We start from the raw sequence: 20,521 nt of genomic DNA on the forward strand, positions 1-20,521 counted from the left end.
CAAAAATAGAATCGGGTGAAATGCCAAACATGTATAAATCCAGGTGCACACCATCATTCCTTCCCTAGAAGTTACATACACATGGTGTGATTATTATAGCTATGAGCATCAGAATATCAGGTACATTAAACATTAAATCTGTTAAAACCGGCTAAAGCTGTAGTTCACATGTTCTTTTAACAAGCACGTGCTATGTTAAAATAATCAACACAAGCCACAGCACTGATTTTATTGTATACCTTTTATTCAAGTGCTCATCTAAAGCTGGATTTGCATTATATTTCAAACATCATATACATCAAAAATAGTCAGTGCAAAAACAAGCTCTGAAGATATTAACATTTAATAGGCAACAGCATAATTATCAAAGTGTACAGCACAAATAGGGTTACGGTACTGGCAGTCTTCACCTCCATAGCCATATATGTTTTAATGTGCTATAACACTGAAAAACTTGCAAACAATTATTTAATTTTAAACGCAACATTTGCTCCTATGTCTTCTGGAATATTTTTTAACCCTACCCTCTGATAAGATACTTTGGACAGCATATGTATATCGAATTTAAATTGAGGATTTAAAGCCAGACTTTGCATCTTGTAGAGATAGAGAACAAATAGCTTATTTATATAACTTGTTACTGTCAAGAGAACTATGCAAGTTCCACCACAGACAGTGGAGAATGGTTTACACCTATGAGTCCAATTAACCTTTGCTGGTCCTTAGGCATCCCTTCACATAACATTCACCTGGAGCTTCTTGAATGAGTAGTAAAAGACTTGCTTACATCCAGTGTCTCTCTGGTCTTCGATGTCCTTCCATGGATAAAATGCGAAAGTAGGGGGGCATTTCCACCACACATCTTAGGGACAGGGTGCTGTGGTGTCTCCTTCACAACTGTAACCATGTTGTGTGCCCTTATGAGGATCCCTTGAATAATTGTGTGTACCAACAACCAGTTTTCCACCATGTTGAAGGGCTTAACCTGCCTCCAAGATGGAATTCTTGACAATCCATTTGAGAAGCATACGATCACAGCTCCCAATCTGTGTGGTAGCGATTCCTTACAAAGCTACAACATTTGTTGTTGGGCAATCTAGGGTTGACGTCTCGTACTGGAGCAGTGGTGCAGTTCCATGAACTTAATATTTAATAAATACCCAAGAACCATATGTGGTTAGATCCAGGATTAATTTTAAACTGGTTTACAGGGGACTGTCTAAGCTGGAGAGCCCTACACGCAGACATCTGGTTTGGTCAATACCATCCTAACAAAATCAGTTGCCATAACTGCAGGAAAGCTCTACAGTCAGAAAAACTGGGGATTATAGGTTTTCCTTGAAAATATCCTTGTCTGGTGGATGGATGCTTTTATTTCTGTAGATGCATGAAGGCTACGCATGCCGTCCTCAAGACCTTGCAATCTTTTTCTTTGTTCTCAGATCAAGTTTAAAGCCCAATGACCACTCTTCGTCACCCCTCATTGTCCTATATGTGCCGATTAAAAGCAGGCATAAGAATATACAATCAACAGTGCACACTCTCCAGATTACTCCAGAAACAGTAATACGTCTTGTGGGGCACCAAGGCCCATGAGACATAGGAAATAGGGTGCCGTAAGAGTAAACGGACGTCCAGGAAAATGGAAACCTAATACTGAATGTCATTATGTGAATATTCGAACATCTGTTGTGTAGCAAAGTGTCCCACGACTAGGTTGTTGCTGTTTAGGTTATTTACTCCTGCGCACCAAGAACTCTTCTGCAGGCACTAGAGTTTCCAGCCAGCCTCATCATTTTAATAGAGGGCTGTAGCCCCTGCACAGTCAGCGAGACACTACCCGTGAACCAGAAAGGGTCCATAGCTTTGCTACAAAGTCTTGTTCCTGAGGCAGTTGTGCACATCTAGAATAAGTGAAACATTGTCAGCCAACTGTTAAAGATCCTCCTCTGTAATCTCAGGAAAGGGGCCGTTTATATTGCTCCTGGGTGAAATCTTGCTTCGTTCTGTACTCTTTCCAAATGGAACAACCTGCAGGTAAGGGACATGTATCAGTTTAGTAATAAATCATTAAAAAACAATGTCCAAAGATAAACGAAGATGCAATCAAAAGAAAAGTTGATTGGGCATGCTCAGGTTGCATTAAAAAAAAAAAAATACCATACCAGACATCATGCTTTAGCGAATACATTGAATGACACTTGGGTATGAAGGATAAACGGAAAAAGACATGCAAGCTAGGGCTATTTGCATCGTATATGCACAATCTTCTGAAATGTTGCAACTATATTTGCAGTAACTCAGATTCCCAAATACATTCCTTGAGACAAACAATAATAATTTGGTGATTTATGTAGTGTTTCATGCTGCACTGCTATATCTTCTTAGTGCTGTAATAGTCAATGTCACGTATTACTCACTTGTGGTATTTAATTTAATGACCAGGGAGTAAAGGAGGATGAAGGGCTGAGTCAGGCTCAACAGGAATTGTAGCCATGATATACAGCATAGTCTTATTCCCAAGATGAGCAGGTTGTGCTTGAATTATCTTTCAGGCTAAACATTTGAAGGTAATGTGACCAGGACAACAGCCATCCATGGCTTCGGTTATGAAAGGAAACTCCGAAATCTGTCCAAAATTACTTGCAGCGGAACCAAGGGTAGCATTGTCCTAGCGCTCTGGCACCCACAATGTGCGATGATGCACAGTGCGGCGAGGCACACAAAACGAGAACTGGGAGAAGCACTTCTCTCTCTCTCCCACCCTCCCATGCTCCTCAATGATATATATGCAGGCGGAAAGGCTTTACAGTAAATTAAAGATATGTGGATATAAAATCCAGGGCCCTAGCATCATTTAGTATTAAGTACATTATTTCCCCAGTATCGATAGTGGGATGTGAAGGCCCCACCTAAGTCTCTCCCCACGTGAAACACCCAAGGAGCATAACGCATGAAGATAGGCAGACCCACCTGGGTCAACAAGACAACATGCAGGGAATCACTCCACCACCTACATTTCTAAAGACCCCGAGTGTGCCACCCACCCCCTGAGCCCTTTGGAAGTCCCAGTTATATACTTACTAAGCCATAGATGGCACCAAGTTCACTCCTAAAAGGAAATACACTAGGGACCAAAGGCCAACAACTATTTGCACTGGCTGAGGTAGAAAGAAAAGAAAAAAAATGTAATGGGAGGGGCCCAAACAAGTATAATATTTCGAATGTGTTCAGTCTTTTACATCACTCTTGCGTATTTTGTGTCAAATATTTTTTTAAGTAACACTTCTGGTACAGTTATAGCGCCCAGGCCTATGAAGACTCAAAGCAAATAATTATTCAAGACAGCCTGTTGAGACCAACAGGTAACCCATTTGCACTCTTACTGGACATAGTCCCTCACAAATTTACTAGAGTTGTGTTTAATCAATTTATACTTTCAAAAACACAAATGTTCATCAAATCTCATTTCTTTTATTACATTAATACCAGAAGTCCAGTTCCTGGGATTCAAACTAATGTCACATCAAGCACTTAATAAATATTCTTAACAAATCCAAAAGGAAAGTATCACATCACTTGTCCTTCACAGAAAATGCGGATACCTTATATACAGTCAACTGAAACACAGTATTTTGTTTAGAATAGCAGATGCATTTCAGATATATCATATCCATCTTCGGGGCTTTGGGTTGTCTTTCATCCTAAATATATTATTTATTTGCATTTGTATCGCGCACTTGCAGCCCAGGGACATCGAGGCGCTGTTACCAGAATATGTGAATATGTAAGAAGTTTGACATACAGGTTGAGGCGCCTTAGGCTTCCCAGTAGGATACAGCATAGCATGACAGGTTACAGGTTACATACATGCAGAATGATAGAGAACAATATGCTGATTCTACCTAAGAAGGGTGGTCACAATTTATAGCTTTTAGTTGAACAGCTTAGTTTTAATGGCTTTCCGGAACACTTGGTGGGATTCGATCTGTCTCAGGTGAGGAGGGAGTGCGTTCCAATGTGCGGCAGCCAGTGTCGGAAAGCTGGATCCGTCTGCTTGGGCTTTCCGGATTTTAGGTGTGAGGATAGTATTGGAATAGCCTTCTCTGAGGGGTCTTGAGGCAGTATGCCTGGTGATTCTTTGTGATAGGTATGGGGGTGCAAGCTCATGGAGGCATTTGTGGGTGATGGAGAGGGTTTTAAAGACAATTCTCTTTGACTGGAAGCCAATGGACCTGTTTTCTCACTTCAGAGATGTGGTCTCTTTGGATGTTCCAGTGGCTGCCCCGAGTGCGTTATTTTGCACCAACTGGAGTTTAAGGTTTTTTTGGGATGTCCCAATGAGGAGGGTGTTGCAGTACTGATGCCTAGACCCAATTATTGCCCTTGCAATAGTAAGGCAGTTCTCACAGGAAAGGAAGGGTCTGGCTGCGTTTAGCACTTTGGTGTAGTACGCAGAGGATGAGGCATTGGCATTAACCTGCCTATCCATGGTCAGGGCGGCGTCCAAGTAGACTCCCAGGGTCTTGACATTGTTAGAGACTTTGATGGGAGTGCTGTCAATAGCGAAGGAAGAGTACTGCTCATCGAGGTTGCCCATGGTGGTGGGTGATCCTTTAAGCAGGAGCTCAGTTTTTTCGCTGTTGAGGCAGAGCCAATTGTCCACCATCCAGGATTGGATGGTGGAGTAAATGGAGGGGAGTGTGGTAAGATCAGCGTCATAGTCCCCTCTGAGTGGAATAAGCACCTGCGTATCATCAGCATAGTTGGTGTATGAGATGTGGATTGCGTCAAGGATGCTGAATAAGGGTCTTGTAAAGAGGTTGTAAAGGGTAGGTGCAATGCACGAACCCTGTGGGACGCCACATTTAATGTGGCTGGGGGTGGCACAGGCAGTGTCGGAAAATACCTTCATGACTCTCTGCTGGAGAAAGGAGGTGATCAATTCACATGCCTTTGGGGAAAAGTTGGCCTCAGTAGCTAGATGGCAACACAAGGTGTTGTGATCAACCAGATCGAAGGCTGCCGACAGGTCAAGGAGCAGAAGGAGAGCAGGTTTGCCTGTGTCTCTATTATCATCCATTTGGTTCTTTAGGTCTAAAAGGGCCGTCTCAGTGCCGTGTCGGGGGTGGAAGCCGGATTGGCGTAGTCCAAGATGGTTCTCTTTCAAAAATTCCTGGACTTGCAGGTAGGCTGCTTTGTCAAGAATTTTTTAGTAAAAATGGGACGGTGGTGATGGGCCTATACCTACTCCACACTAAAATCTGCGGCCACCAAAAAGCTCTCAACAACCTCATAGCCAGCCTACATAGTGTTACACCTAAACCCCCCATGACTAGATCCTCCCCACCCTCCACCTTCCACTTCAGAGATATGAGGGGCCGTTGGCTCAAGGGAAGGTTTCTTGAGGAGCGGGCGAACCCATGCTTCCTTAAGGCCAGATGGAACGTGTCCAGACTGGAAGGACGAATTTATGAATGCAGTAAGGAAAGGAGCTAGGATTTGTGCCGATTCTTTGATGAGTTGGACAGGACAGGCGTCACCTTTACAGTTAGAGGGTTTGATGGCTTTAAGCAGGGTGATCATTTCGGGGTCGGTCATATCTCTGAAGTGGAAGGTGGAGGGTGGGGAGGATCTAGTCATGGGGGGTTTAGGTGTAACACTATGTAGGCTGGCTATGAGGTTGTTGAGAGCTTTTTGGTGGCCGCAGATTTTAGTGTGGAGTAGGTTGAGTTTATCAAGCATGGCTGACTGAATGCGGTTGCACCAGTTCTCATCTTTAAGGAGAGAGGTAGGTGGCGCAGAGGGCTTTTCCAATTCCCTGAAGATAGTGAATAGTTCTTTGGACCCTGATTTGGCGTCATTGATCCTCGAGTTGAATGCTGAGGATTTGGCTAAGGTGACGTTGGCTTTATAGGAGATGGATATGGCTTTAAAGGAATTCCTTGCGACTTCTGAGGGATTAGCTTTCCACGCGGAGAGTGCAGCCCTCTTCCGTGATCGCTGGTCAAGCAGTTCTTTTGAAAACCAGGCATTAGTGTTTGATTTTCTTGGCTTTTTTTAGAGTAAGTGGAGCTATGGAGTCAACTGCATGGGTGACGATTTCTTTGAAGGTGTTGGCTAGAGTTTCTGGGTCTTTAGAGGAGGGGGCTTGAAGACCTGGCACCTGTAAGAAGGGTGCTAAATTTTGGGCTGTGAGTAAGCGTGAGCTCCTTGCGAGTGCTGCAGGGAGGGGGGTAGTAGGTTTGGTAGGGCCTTTTTTAGTCTCGATGTTGAATTGAAGAAAGTGGTGATCAGACCATGGGAGGGGACTGTTGGCGACCATTTGGATGGAGCAGTTATGTTGGCTGATCCAGTCAAGGGTGCGTCCTTTGATGTGGGTAGGGTCTGTGATAGATTGTGTGAAGCCCAAGGTGGAGAGGGCCTTTTTGAGGGATCTGGCATGGGAGTCCTTGGGGTCATCGAGCCCTAGGTTAAGATCACCCAGCAGGATGACTTGTGAGGTCTTTTTAATGTTGTCTGACAAAAAGTGGATGAGGGCGTCATGGAAGTCTGTAATAGGACCAGGAGGTCTGTAGACAATATGCAGGTTGATAGTGCAGTTGTGGGAGAAGTATATTTTAAGTGGGAGGTAGTCAGAGTTGTGGACCAATTTCCCTTCTACTTCTCTAATGGAGAGACTTTCTCGGGCAATGAGGGCTACACCCCCTCCTCTCTGGGGGGCACCATCTTTCCTGAAGATGGTATACCCTTGTGGAATGGCGAGAGATGGTGCTGGGCCTGAGCTCTCAGTGAGCCAGGTTTCAGTGATAATTAGGATATTGAGGTTGTTATTTATGATGAGGTCATTAATGTCTAAGGCATGGGCAGGTAGTGAGCCAGCGTTGACTAGGGCACACCTGAGGGTCGTATTGGTCTTAGAAGATGTGGAGGAATCATGCAGAGGGGCAGCGGAGTGTAGGGTGAACATGGCAGCATCACTAGTGGGCAGCACTTCATTAATCACAGGGGCCACAGAGGGCTTAGAAAGGGTAGCAGCATGGGTAATGGGCATCACAATACCATCAATAATGGGCAGCACATCATTAAACACAGGGGCCACAGGGGGCTTGGGCATAGCCAGCATAGCAACGTGTTCATCCGTTCACCTAAAACAAGTAGCAAATCATAATTTACCTCTATGTTGCTCTTTTGGCATGAAATGTCACTATTCGATGCAGATAGAACTATTTGAGGTCATTCTTTGTTATAAGTACTCGAGGGAAATCCAACCTATAAAGAAATTAAGCACTATTAACCGTTTGTTTACCCATGGTTAAATAGTGACCTAGAATGTATTATCAGGTTAGCTCAGATAGAAATAAAGCACTCCCTCAGCTTCGATGGATAAAGAACCCGCCGGGTGGTCCTTCGTTCTCAGATCTCCACAAAGGAGGTTTCTACCTCTCTGCAAAGTATAAAGAGAGAGCAGGACTTTTAAGAAAAGTAATCTCGTAAATACCATTTTTTATTTATATAACACACATCGTTAAGTGAATGCGTGCCTGCTGTTGCCATAGCAATGCAGGCAACACTCAGTGCACACTATCTTCGTCCCCATGACGTGAGCACCTCAGCGTGTACCAACAGTCTTTACGAGATAAGTTTTCTAAATGTTTGCCGGTAACTGACCTACCGTTTCCGCTGCCTAATATCTCGGCATTTCCAGAATATTACAGGTGGCAGTAAATCCCCATTCCATGGAGTCTTGTAGGACTTCAAGGAGGGGGTTGCAGTCATTTCCGGCACAGGTAATACTGGCAGTTTTTTGCCAGTGTAGACCTGATTTACCTCCAGCTCTTGGCTGGATGTAAATCAGTGAACCCCCACCGGAAATCTAGTCTGGCAGTCTGGGAAAATTGCCGGTCACAGAATTACTGCCAATTTTCCGAGACTGGTAAACTTATAATGACCCCCCCCTCCCCCAAAGAGTGCCACTGCCCCACCGTGGCTAAAGTCCTTAAGAAACTTGATAGAGCGGATTGACTTGAAGGAAAGAAACATCTATGTTCAAACTATCTGAATTCGAATACCTGGGATACAACATTTCTGCCTTAGGAATCCACCCTAAGGTCTCATTAGTAGAAGCCATTGTGAAAGCGCCAAATCCTACCACAAGGGAACTACTGTGGGCCTATAAGACTATTATGTGAAATTTGAAGAGGCATTTTCAGAAAAAACTGAACCACTCAGATACTCAAAAAGAATGCACCTTATGAGTGGACAGCCACATGTCAAAACCCCTCTGATATAATACAACATACTCCATGCCCCCACCCTACTTCCATTCATCCCCAGACCAGCATCATAACTACAGATACCAGTGCCTACGGGCTGGGCACGGCTATGATGCATAAAGAGTCAGAGGATCATTCCATTGTAGTCCTCATGTCTAGAGCACTAATAGAATGGAAAATAACTACTCAGTCATCGGGAAAACAGATGGTTGCGTGTGCATTGTCAAAGCCCCTTATCCATATCTTAACACCAAGTGGGATTAGCAGGTTCACATCACGGGTAGCCCAGTTTGCTGCAAGGCTACAAGAGTATCTGTTCAAGGTCGAATGCGTACCAGGATGGAAAAACTCAGGCGGATTGCCTGTCCAGACTCCTGCTGCCTCAAACCCAATGATGAGTGGGAAACAAACTATTGCTTAGTAGCACCCATTTTAGATGCAAAGGAAAGCATGGCACACAGTATCAGAGCACATCAATGGGTAAAACATACCGAAGATGATAACACTGTCAACTAGCCACATTTGCAAAAACAGGTTGGCCAATAAAGAAATTAGGTCTTCCATCAAGCCTACATCCATTCAGCAAACTGATACATAGAGCTGAAAAACTCAATCTGCCAACAACACTGATTGGAACCTTGAGGTCCTTGGCTGATTAAGGTCATCTTGGCAGCTTACTGTCCAAACTCAAGCTACGAGAGCAATACTGGTGGCCAGGAATGAACAGTGAAATGGGAAGGCACGTTGCGTCCCGTTTTGCAAAGAAGGCAAAGAATTACTCACAATAAGCATGTGTTGGGATAGTTGATAAGGGTCCCACGGGTAAAGAGAAGATTGAATTGCACACACCATATTGGTGGCTGGGTTGACAGCGATGTTGACATGTGGCAATTTAGCATGAATGCAGTGTAGCTACTGGGCATGAGATATGCATTATTTTTAGTGTTTGTGTGTTTTAGTTGATACATTTTCAAATTGCATGTGTGCAGCATGATAAAGGTCAAAACTGCTGATACAATATAAACGCAATATATGTTTGTCAGGCCACATAGCGCTTAACAATCAGGCAGCGTGGAGCTCTACATGTGCATGCGAGGTAGGAGATTTGCAATGGGAAAATCAGTGTGAGGCGAGGCGGTAGTCTTGCACATACATGTATAGGTACACATACATGGGGGTCTCTAAGGAAATAGGTTTTGGGCAGTATGAATATACAGATCTGTTTTGCTGCAGAGTTCGCTGACAAGTTATGAATTGCGCTAGTTGGGCAATTGAACTTTGTGTGCCTGAGAAACTAGTTTTACAAGGTTGGGGAAAGGACAGCAGCAGTTGCAATAAATATGAGAGGGCTAGTTTTGTGCAGGCCTTTTTTATGGCCTAGGTGCATTGTTAATGGGAGATGCAATCTCAAAGTATATAAGAGTCTGTTATTGAATCACGGGTGGATTCCGGCCACCTGGTAGGGCTGGATTTTTCAGCCAGACAATTCAACCGGAGGGTTGCTTGCGGGGAAACGAGCACCGATAGATCATGGATTTTCAATAGAGTTGTCAAGGTGTGGGTTGGGGCCATTGGGCTGGAATGGTAAGCCGCATTGTTTAGAGTGAAATGTGGACACCAACATGTTTGGGCGATAAAAATCAGCAACAATAGATGAAAAGGAAATGCGTTTGTTCCCATCCTCTTAACATCAATGGTATTTTCATAGAATAGCCGTGTGCGTCACAAGTAGGGGTAGAGGTGTCTAACCAGATGCAACCTGTGATAATTGAAATTGTGTGCAAGTTATGTAAACTGTGTAACTAGAAGATGAGGCTATGACCAAATATGGAAAGGCCCCAGGGAGGGGTGTAGTGTAAATATGAAACATACAATTATGAGTTAAAGAGGATGGTGCTTAGATGAATGTATCCAATAAGAATTGTGGGAACTAAAGGGAATATGGTTACATTGTATAGGTTCAACCAATCATGTGTGGGGCCCGGGGGTTGACTTTGTAACAAAACCTTTGGGAGGGTTTTAAAAGTTGCAATTGTATAAAATGTGTCTTCTTTGTGTGGTTCGGGGAGGCCGGTTAGTTTTGACTCATTTATGTCATCTAACCCCTCCAAGCCGTTTGTACACTAAACTTGCTTTATGGACAAAGCGTGTTTGAACTCTTTAAGGGTGGGCCTGCTTTTGGTTAGAGTGATCAAAAGGCCCATTCCTACATTTGGCGTCTATGGGTGGGCCCCAGGCTCCGAGACATTAGGTGTCTCCGGTCTGCCCAGCTTGGCTGCGGAGCTTCTCTGCAAGGACTAGTTTTTGTGCTCAAGAAGGAGGAGGCCTACAGGTACAATATTGGTTAAAGGCCTGTCTGCCCCCCTCCACCTCTCCGGAGGTGGTAGTACCGTGGGCCGGCTACACAGGCCACATTAAAGGAGCACCATGTCTGAGCACTTCGGGGTTCACTTTCATGAGAGTGTATCTTTGCCAGGTTTAGCAAGAGGGTAACAGGGGAGAAGAAATAGTTTTTTTCTAAAAATAATTCTTGGATAAGGGCAAAATAAGTATGTACGATTAGATGAGGTCAAGTAGGTTGGAAGAGTGGGAGCGTCTTTGGAGGAGTGAATGAATTGTTCTATGTCGTAAGCTTTTACATAGTTTGTTATTTTAGAGGTGTGGTGTCCCGCACCTGCATGTCCATTGTAAGGTTAGTATTGATATGCGTTAGGTGGCTCGTCTGGTTGGCAGGATCACTTGCCTTAGGGTGAGGTGGCATCTTATGGTAAGACCACCTGTAGATACGTTTCTGGAGTGTACCCTTGGTAACCCCTTGCTTTGTATTGATTGTGCGGACAGAGCTTGCACCTTGCTTTTTCTTGGTTAGTCAAAGTAGTGATGGGTATCTTCCTGTAGTAAGGAAAATACAGAACTGTAGTCGAGAGTGGTGTACTAGTAAAGAAGAGAGCTACAGCGGTGTTGTAGTGGAAATCATTGCGCTCCTTTTTATGCTCAAGTAAAGGAGAAATCTCAGGGCAGTAAAGAGGATTTTTGGCTGGCGTGTGTTTTGATAAATATGCGGTCTTCATTGCATGGCTGAGGAGTGTCTGATTATCGAGACAGTTGTGGTGAAGGCGAGTAAGGAGAAATTCTTTTTTTTAAAGAAAAGGGAAAGGAATTTTTGTGGGTAGTAATTGTTTGTGCTGTGTGTTTGGTTCTTGGGGTTTATATTGTGATTTTGAACATTTGTTTAAGTTACATTGGTCTTGAGCATGGAGACTCCAATGAATCATTTATATCAGGTGCTCTTCGGATATAAGGTGAAGATTTTAAAACACCATTGAGAATGGTTGAGGGAAACGAAAGGCAAAATGTTTAATTCCTGGCCTAACAAAGGGTCTAATGATAAGGGTATGTTGGAGAACTTGCATACGTTCCTAATAACTAAGTATACAAGTTTGAAATTGGAGAATAGATTGAATAACTTAGTTATGGAGGTTGTACGAGAAGGACTGGAAGACCCATAAAATTATGACTGCTGCAGAGGGGACAAGAAAGGAGGGTGTAGGAGTTTACACTGCACAGCCCCCATATGGGCGATATCCTTTGTCGTCCGCAGAAGGATATACTAACCCTGATTTTGAACATCCATACTCTCCGGTAACCACTCCAATGGTTACAAGATGGACAGGGGTGACATCTCCTGTCAGCTCCAATCTTCGAAGGATGGGATCATGAGGTGAACAGGAGGATAATACCCTCTTTAGTAAACGTTATTGATGGGTCTCAAATGAAAGGTGGAACAAGGAAAGCTTATTCAACATTTAGACCAGCAACGGAATTGTAGCTGAAGGAACAAGAGCGGGAGAGAACTGTAAGAGCAAGGGGAAATGTAGAGAGGCAGGAACAACGAAAACACGAAGAAGCAGTAAAGTTAGCAGAGAATTAAGTAATGCGGTTACAACAGAGCAGGAGTAAAGAACAGGAAGAATGTAATGGGCAAGTGAAGGAGGGCGAGGAGGTGTGAGAAACTAGAGGGCGTCTCACCCGTTAGTTCCCAGGGACTTATCTCTCAGGTGGCCAGGGCACAGCCATCACCTTTGGGTCCAGACCCTGGGGGTGGACCAGTGCGGAAGGATAACCTGGGTGAGGGGTCTTCGGGGAGTGAGACAGCCGATGGCGAGACATGGTATGCCCCCTATTTTGTTTATTTAACCCATCATTTATTTTTGGATGCTCTGAGGTCCCAACTCCTCCCCTCCGCTTCCCTTTTTACACAAACACTGGGCCGAGGAAGAGGGTGAAGGAGTAACAACATTAACTTTCACACTTCGTACTGGCCATGTCCCAATAATCGGGTCAGGCAAAGTCAGGCACTTGACTCTAAGTGCATACACCTAATACCAATAAGCTCTACGCACATTAAAAAAAATCAGAACCCAAACACACACTTTGAGCAAGGCGAAACACAAGAACGAGCAGGGCTTCTGGGACGAAGGTAAACCTATTGGAGCAGAGAGACGGACCAAGGGTCGAGAGCAGCAGATCGGAAAACCCCAGAGTTCCCTACTGGAGGTTGTTGCCTCCGACAGGCCACCGAGAGACAAGTGGAGAAGGACAGATCCCACAAGTGAAAACTGCATTGTGTTTCAAGGACACCAGCGACCCTACCGGGTGAACGGCAGAGTTGGGGAGGCGAGGTCAAGCCTGTGGTACTAATCTTGACTCGTGAATTGGAAAAAGTAAAACAAAGAAGAAACACAGCCAGTGTGTTGGCAAGTAACCTGAAAGACTGGTGTGTGTTAAAGTTTGAAATAGCAACATTTTATCACAAGTGAAGGCTGCATGTGTGTGAATGAGACGTGAGGAAAGGCAGACCTGTGAATGAACTTTGAAGTAAAAGGCAGCTGCGTGTTCAGAAATACTAAGTAACGGAGTGATCCAGCAAAAGGAAGTAGCCCACTCGAAAGTCTCTGTGAAAGGTAAAGTTGTTTGAAGCGAGAAAGCAAATATACAACAAAATTGATATGGAAAACTCCTAGAAAGGGGAAAATAAAAGTTGAACTATACATTTTGAGTCAAAGTGGTCCTGCAGTGGTCTGAAAAGTAAGCCACACACATTCGAAAGCCTTCAGCATCCGAAAGCGGTCCGAGCCTCACAGAGGGAGACCCGAAGTGAAGTAAGCTTGAGGAAGGGATCCCCCCCCCTTGTAAGTTTGTGTTGAACTTTATCGTGAGAGGTCCGAGTCCGACAGAGGGGGAACTTTGTGAACTCTTTTTGGTTGAAACATAATTTTTTTATGAAGTCAAGAAAAGAGACTTAAACGTGGAAGGCCAGACAGGCCTCGATCTACGTTCCGGCACTGTATTTGTTTTGGAAGCCGAGCCAGAGTGCGTCATCCTGCCTACAGGGACAGACTTACTCTGTGAGGTGTAACATGGAGAGGAAAGCTGGTTCAATCACATTCATTCATTTGAACACTTATCTTTTCTTTTGAATACATTTCTCCTATATTCACTTTTTTGTACAAGAGAAAGGGCACGCAATAGGTTTGTTAGCATATGCCCTTTTTATTTGACAGACTCCACTAGAACTGCGTTACTTATTATTTGATGGTCAAGACTACTCATCTTAGTCATAGGGCAGACTAGGAGTTTCTCCAACCCCAACCATTACAATAAAGGTTTTACAAACTGTACCGATTGTGTCAGTGTCATACTTGTGATGCCATACCTCCTCGACAGAAGGGAGATGGAGGCATGGTCAGATCCTCGTTAGGTTAGATAAATTAGTTATAAAGGGAGCAAATGTGGATTTGGAGGAAGGGCGTGCCGTCAGAGGTACGGAATCAGAACAAGGAGAAACAAGCAGCATGCTATAGCAGTGCGGAATACGCTTCCGCCCCCCTAGAAAGATTAAGGGAATGTGGTACTAGGGACAGATAAAGAGGATGATTGGGATACATGACGAGTAGGGAGGACAAGAGATAGTAGTTGTACCTCCCGCTCCAGCAGTAATCAGGGAAAGCACATCATGGGACCCTTGGACCCTTCTGGTCCTGTGGACCCTTCTCCTACAAGTAGTTACCTCCAGCCTGGCAAGGCATTTGCAGTCTCACCACCCTCATGTACCCGTCCTTGTGGTTCCCCAAAGCCACCCGACAGTCGCAAATTCAAAATCTGAGTATGCATTTGTTCCCACTTTATCCCCGTGCCCCTTGCATCCCTTGTGTCATCAGATATGCACAATTCAGGAACTTTATAGAGGTTTGTAGAAACAGACTCCTTGAAACGATCATGAAGATCAACCTACATCTCATCAGCATCCACTGAGGCTCTTATGAACATTCCTGAACAATGTTGACTATTTAGCCAGACACAAATGTTTTTTTCTTCCCTTTTGCCCCTTGGCGTACAAACTTTGGTGAACTCAAAGTGGTTACAAACTGTTTGCTATGAATTATCATTATTTATAGATTCCTCTGAATCAGCATTTAATGCAATTAAAGAAGAACTCAGGGCCTTGAGGCTTGTAGCGTTGCAGAAGTGGTATACGTTCGACATAACGGCTATGGAGGGTGGGGTTTTCCACAAGATCGTGAGTACATGTTGCACATACACACCTCCCAATGATTTGGACAATGGAACTCTTACCCAAACGATTGCTACATTGCACAACCTGAGGGGGGCCATGAAAAGGGAGGCAGGAATTGCTGATGACTCTTTTTTGGACTCTTCTTGGGTGGCTTTATCGATGAGCATAGCCATGAAAATTCTCATACCTATTTGTGTCTTTAAAAAAATATATTTTGTTCTTGTCAGCCATGTCTACGGTGCTGCTATGCCCAAATGCCTAGAGCCGCTGCTATGATGGTTGGGACGCTGTCAAAGGCTAGGGACACTGCCATTCCATCTTACATGGGTGCTCAAACTTATTCTGAAATAAATACAGGAGTAGCCTTGTGTCCTCCACCATGTTGGGGTGACTATGTAGAATGGGTAGATTGTGGAATTGGTGGATGGGCGAATTGGGATTGTCCAGCGGAGGAGCATGGGTGCAAGGGGGCTAGTATGAGTGATGGCTGTAACGTTTCATTCCCTCTAGAAGGTGAGATCGATGACCTGGAAATTGGTTTGTTAGTTAATGTATTAACTAAAGGCAGGGGGGAATGTTGGGGTAGTTGATAAGGGTTTCAGGGGTAAAGAGAAGTTTGAATTGCGTGCGCCATATTGATGGCTGAGGCGACAGCGATGTTGACATAATGTGGCAATTTCGCATGAATCCATTGCACCTAATGCAAATGAGAAATTACATTATTTTTAGTGTTGGTTGTGTTTTAGTGGACACATTTTCGAATTGCATACGGGCAGCATGATAAATGTCAAAACTGCTGATACAATATACATGCAATATTGGTGTGTCAGGCCACAGAGCGCATAACAACCAGGAGCTCTACATGTGCATGTGAGGTAGATTTGCAATTGAAAAATCAGTGTGAGGGGAGGCGGTAGTCCTGAACATTCATGAATAGGTACTCATACATGGGGGTCTTCAGGGAAATATGTTTTGGGCAGAATGAATATACAGATATGTTTTGCCGCAGTTCTCTGACAAGTTAGGAATTGCACTGGCTGAAAACCTAGGTTGGGCAATTGAATTCTGTGTGACTGAGAAACTAGTGTTACAAGGTAGGGGAAGGACAACAGCAGTTGCGATGAATATCAGATGGTCAGTTTCGGGTAAGCCTTTTTTTATGGCCTAGGCACATTGTGAAGGGGAAATGCAATCTCTAAATATATAGGAGTCTGTTATTTAATCACGGGCAGATTCCGGCCACCTGGTAGGGCTGGATTTTGGGCTGCACAATTAAACCTGATGTGGGTTGCTTGCGGGGAAAGGAGCACCGATAGATCATGGATTTATAATAGAGTTGTCAAGGTGTGGGTTGAGGCCATGTGGGCTGGAATGGAAAATGGCATAGTTTAGAGTGAAATGGGGACACCAACATGTTTGGGCGATAAAACCAACAATAATAGATCAAAAGGAAATGTGTTTGTCCCCCTCCTCTTCACATCAATGGTATTTTTATAGAATAGCCGTGTGCATCACAAGTAGGGGTAAATGTTTCTAACCAGATGGAACCTGTGATAATTTAAATTGTTTGTAAATTGTGTAAACTGTGTAACTAGGAGATGAGGCTATGACCAAATATGGAACAGCCCCAGAGAAGGGTGTAGTGTAAATATGAAACATGCATTTATAAGTTAAAGAGGATGGTGCTTAGATGAATGTATACAATAAGAAGTGTGGTAACTAAAGGGAATATGGTTACATTGTATAGGTTTAACCAATCATGTGTGGGGTGTTGACTCTCTAACAAAACCTTTGGAAGTGTTTTAACTGCTGCAAATTGTATAAAATGTGTGTTCTTTGTGTGGTTAGGGAGATGAACAAGTTACTTACCAACTGGTAACATTCTTTCGACTGGATGTTCCTCCAACGTATTCCATATCTTTGACATGTAATGTCCACAGCTGTGCACTTCGGAAACTTTTTCGGCAGAGGGAGTCCTGCGTCGATGACGTTGGGTCGATGTCCCTCGAAGGCCTCCTCCGAGTGCAACGTCACTGGATATTATAAATGGGACGCACGGCACCCGTAGCCTCCGTTCAAGATTTTTCCCCCAGAACGTGTGGCACCAGTCTCATGCCTGCTGGACTGTACATAGCCTTGCAGAAACGCAAGCTGCAATCGCATAGGAAATTCTCCAGAGGGGCAGGCTGGGAGGGCGATGTGGAATACGTTGGAGGAACATCCAGTCAAAAGAACGTTACCAGTTGGTAAGTAACTTTTTCTTCGAATGGATTGTGTCCTCCAACGTATTCCACATCTTTGGCAGACTCTCAAAGTAATACCAGAAAATGGAGGAGGGAAAAGGATTTAGAGTACCCAATCAGATGGCGAATAAAGAACCGCCTTATCAAAGGCCATATCCTGACCATGGATCGTATCCAGGGAGCAATGTTTAACAAAGGTTTGGAGCGATGCCCATGTAGCGGCATCACAAATATTCCTAATAGGAACACCCTGCTGTAGAGCGGTGGAAGTAGCCATGCCCCTAATGGAATCAGCTTGCAGCCCTTCAGGAGGGTCCTTACCCGCAAATCGGTAACACTCAATAATGGTGAGGATAATCCACCGGGACAAGATCTGTTTGGCAACAGCCTGGCCCAATCGGAGTCCAGCATATCTTACAATGAGCTGATTGTCCACTCTGACCCAGGACATCCTAGAAATGTAAAAGCTCAGCTCTCCTAGGATCCAACCGATGGAGTCGCTCCTCTTCCTTGATGAGGAGAATAGAAAGAAGGGAGAACCACCTTCTGACTCAAATGAAATTCAGATACTACCTTAGGTAGAAAGGAAGGACGTACCCGCAGTAGAACCCTGTCCTTGTGAAACACAGTAAAGGGTGGTTTAGAGGAAAGTGCCTGTGATTCATTCACTCTGCGAGCGGAAGTAACCGCAACCAAGAACACAGTCTTGAAGGACAATCTCAAAAGACAAGAGTGCAAAGGTTCAAACGGAGCACCCATGAGAAATTTAAAAACCAAATTAAATCCCAAACCGGCTCCTGGAAAGGGGACGGCGGGAACACATTAGTCAGTCCTTTAAGAAATTGAGAAATCAAGGAATCTTAAAGTAAGAACATTCTTCAGACGAGCGCTTAAAGATAGACAGTGCCGCCAGGTAACGCTTAATGGTACCCACTTGAAGGCCCCTGTAGGATAAAGAAAGTAAGAAAGACAAAACCATAGGAATGGAACACTGAAAAGGATCAACATTTTGTCCTCTGCACCAGTCACAGAACTTACACCAACAGCAACGGTACAGGGATTTTGTTGCTGGCCGTCTGGCCAAAAGCAACACCTCCATCACGTCATCCGGGAGGTCCTAATCCTTATATCGCAACCTTTCAGATACCAAGCGTGAAGGTTGAGAGTCCTGACCTCTGGATGGAGAACCTGACCCCCTTCTCGCGAGAGCAGATCTCTCGGTAGGGACGATAGCGTGGAGGGCAGATGGACTTTTCTAGAAGGTCCGGGTACCATGATCTCCTGGCCCAATCCTGAGCAATGAGGATCATGTGGGAACCGAACCTCCGCAACACTTGAGGAATAACAGGGACTGGAGGAAACGTGTACAGCAGTGGGAAAGACCAATCCACCACAATGGCGTCCCCCAAGGCTCCTCTCGGAGGAAATTCCCTTGAGCAGAATCTCTCGCACTCCCGGTTGGCACTGGTGGCGAAGAGATCCACTTGTGGGGTTCCCCAAAGGGCGAATATCTCCTGAATGACTTCCTGAGCCAACTCCCACTCGTGAGAGATCGTGCTTTGCCAGCTCAGAGCGTCCGCCGCCGCATTTTCGTCTCCGGCCAGATGAACTGCTGAGACCGAAATTCCCTGCTGGATGGCCCAGAACCGGAGCTGCATTGCCTCTCTGAACAATGTGAGTGGCGCTACCCCCACTTTCTAGTTGAGGTAATGCATGGCCACTGTGTTGTCCGTCATGATCAGGACACTCTTCCCCCGCACAGCCAGCAGAAAAGCCTTCAGGGCTGGCCTGATGGCCCTCAGCTCTAACAGGTTGATGTAGAGTTTGGACTCTGACTGAGACCAACGACCGCTGGCGGTCAAATCGTCAGCATGTGCGCTCCTGTGAGGTAAGCATCCGTCACTACAGTCACCTCCGGCCATGGTTGACAAAACGGCTCCTCCTTCATCAGGTTCTCTTTGTTGGCCCACCACAGAAGATCCTGGGAGACCAAGAGTGGAATCTGAACGGGATCCGACATCTTGCCTGAGAACTGCGACCACTGCATCTTGATGACCCATTGCAAGGCTCTCATCCTCAGCCTGGGCTCTGGCACCAGAAAGATTCAGGATGCCATGAGGCTGAGCAACCTTAAGAATTTGAAAGGCCGGGAGACTCTGGGCATGTTGAAACTTGTCCACCATCTGCACAATGTGATAAGCCCTCACCTTGGGAGGCGAGCACTTCCAAGGACATGTCTCACAGCCCGATGCACTGGAACTGTTAGGAAGGTGTCAAATGCCACTTCTTGAAATTGAGGGAGAAGCCCAGCCTGTGGAAGGTGCGGCAGGTGCGACCGAGGTGATCCAATGCTTGCTCGGGAGAGTGTGCCTGGATCAGCCAGTCGTCCTGGTAGGGGTAGACATGAATTCCCCCCCTCGCCTGAGGTATGCTGCCACCACCACCATTAGCTTGGTGAAGACCCTCGGGCGGAGGTCAATCCGAACGGCAGGACCCTAAACTGAAAGTGCGAGTCTCCAGCTGCAAATCTCAGGTACTTCCTGTGCTTGGGATGAATCGGCACATGAAAGTAAGCATGTAGGTCCAGAGACACCAACCAATCCTGAAGTTGAAGGGCCTGGAGGACTTGACAAAGAGTAACCATATTCACCTTGTCCTTCCTGAGAGGTATGTTCAACCAAAGAAAGTCCATGATGGGTCTCAATCCCCAGTCTTTCTTTGGGATCACAAAATAAGGGGAATACCATCCCTTGTTCCTCTCCGCTACAGGCACCAGTTCTATAGCGCCTTTCTCCAGCAGGGTTAAGATTTCTTGCGCAAGGAGCAGATCTGGAAGCTTCAAAGAGAGTTTCCCTGGTGGATTGTCGAGAGGCCGCTTTAGGAAGGGAAGGGAAGGCAGTAGCCGTGGGCTATCGTATCCAGAACCCACGCATACGAAGTAATGGCTCGCCACTCTTCGAGATGCTGAGAGAGCCTGCCCCCAACCGGCGAACCATGGGACATGGCCTCATGACTGTTTTGGAGCGGCTGCGGCAGTGCCTGAAGGCAAAGAGGCAGCTACCTGGGCGGCTTTGGCACCTCTATTTTCCCCGACCACCACGGGTACTTTTTCGTTGTCCCTTTGACTGGCGGCCCCTCTCGTTCTACCAAAGGAGGAGTAGTAATGAAAAGAACCTCCCCTCCACTGCTGTACAAGGACGAAAAGTCAGAGGTTAACGCACAGCTGCGCTTAAAGATTTTGCCACAGCATTCGAGGTCTGCAACCTCTAAAGGCTCTCGTCAGCCTTGTTGCCAAACAAATGTGCGCAATCAAAGGGCATGTTCAGAAGACAGGCTTGCACATCCGGAGCAAAACCAGCCTTCTGCAACCACGCAAATCTGCATATAACTGTGCTCGCAGCCATCGACCGGCTAACACTGTGGGC

At 45.4% G+C, this 20,521-nt stretch overlaps 1 protein-coding gene across 4 annotated transcripts in view; it reads right to left on the reverse strand.

The window, feature by feature from the left end:
* Window positions 1-223: 223 nt before the first annotated feature.
* Window positions 224-20,521, reverse strand: part of SNX31 (sorting nexin 31) — a 397,776-nt gene continuing 377,478 nt past the window's right edge. For all 4 annotated transcript variants that reach the window (XM_069621443.1, XM_069621442.1, XM_069621441.1 and 1 more), the window contains one exon: window positions 224-2,031. In XM_069621443.1, coding sequence (XP_069477544.1) covers window positions 1,936-2,031 — 96 coding nt within the window. In that variant the 3' untranslated portion in view covers window positions 224-1,935. The remainder of the gene's footprint in view (window positions 2,032-20,521) is intronic.

This window comes from Ambystoma mexicanum, chromosome 5q (genome assembly GCF_040938575.1).
Source record: "Ambystoma mexicanum isolate Mex_15411 chromosome 5q, UKY_AmexF1_1, whole genome shotgun sequence".
NCBI classification, from domain to species: domain Eukaryota; kingdom Metazoa; phylum Chordata; class Amphibia; order Caudata; family Ambystomatidae; genus Ambystoma; species Ambystoma mexicanum.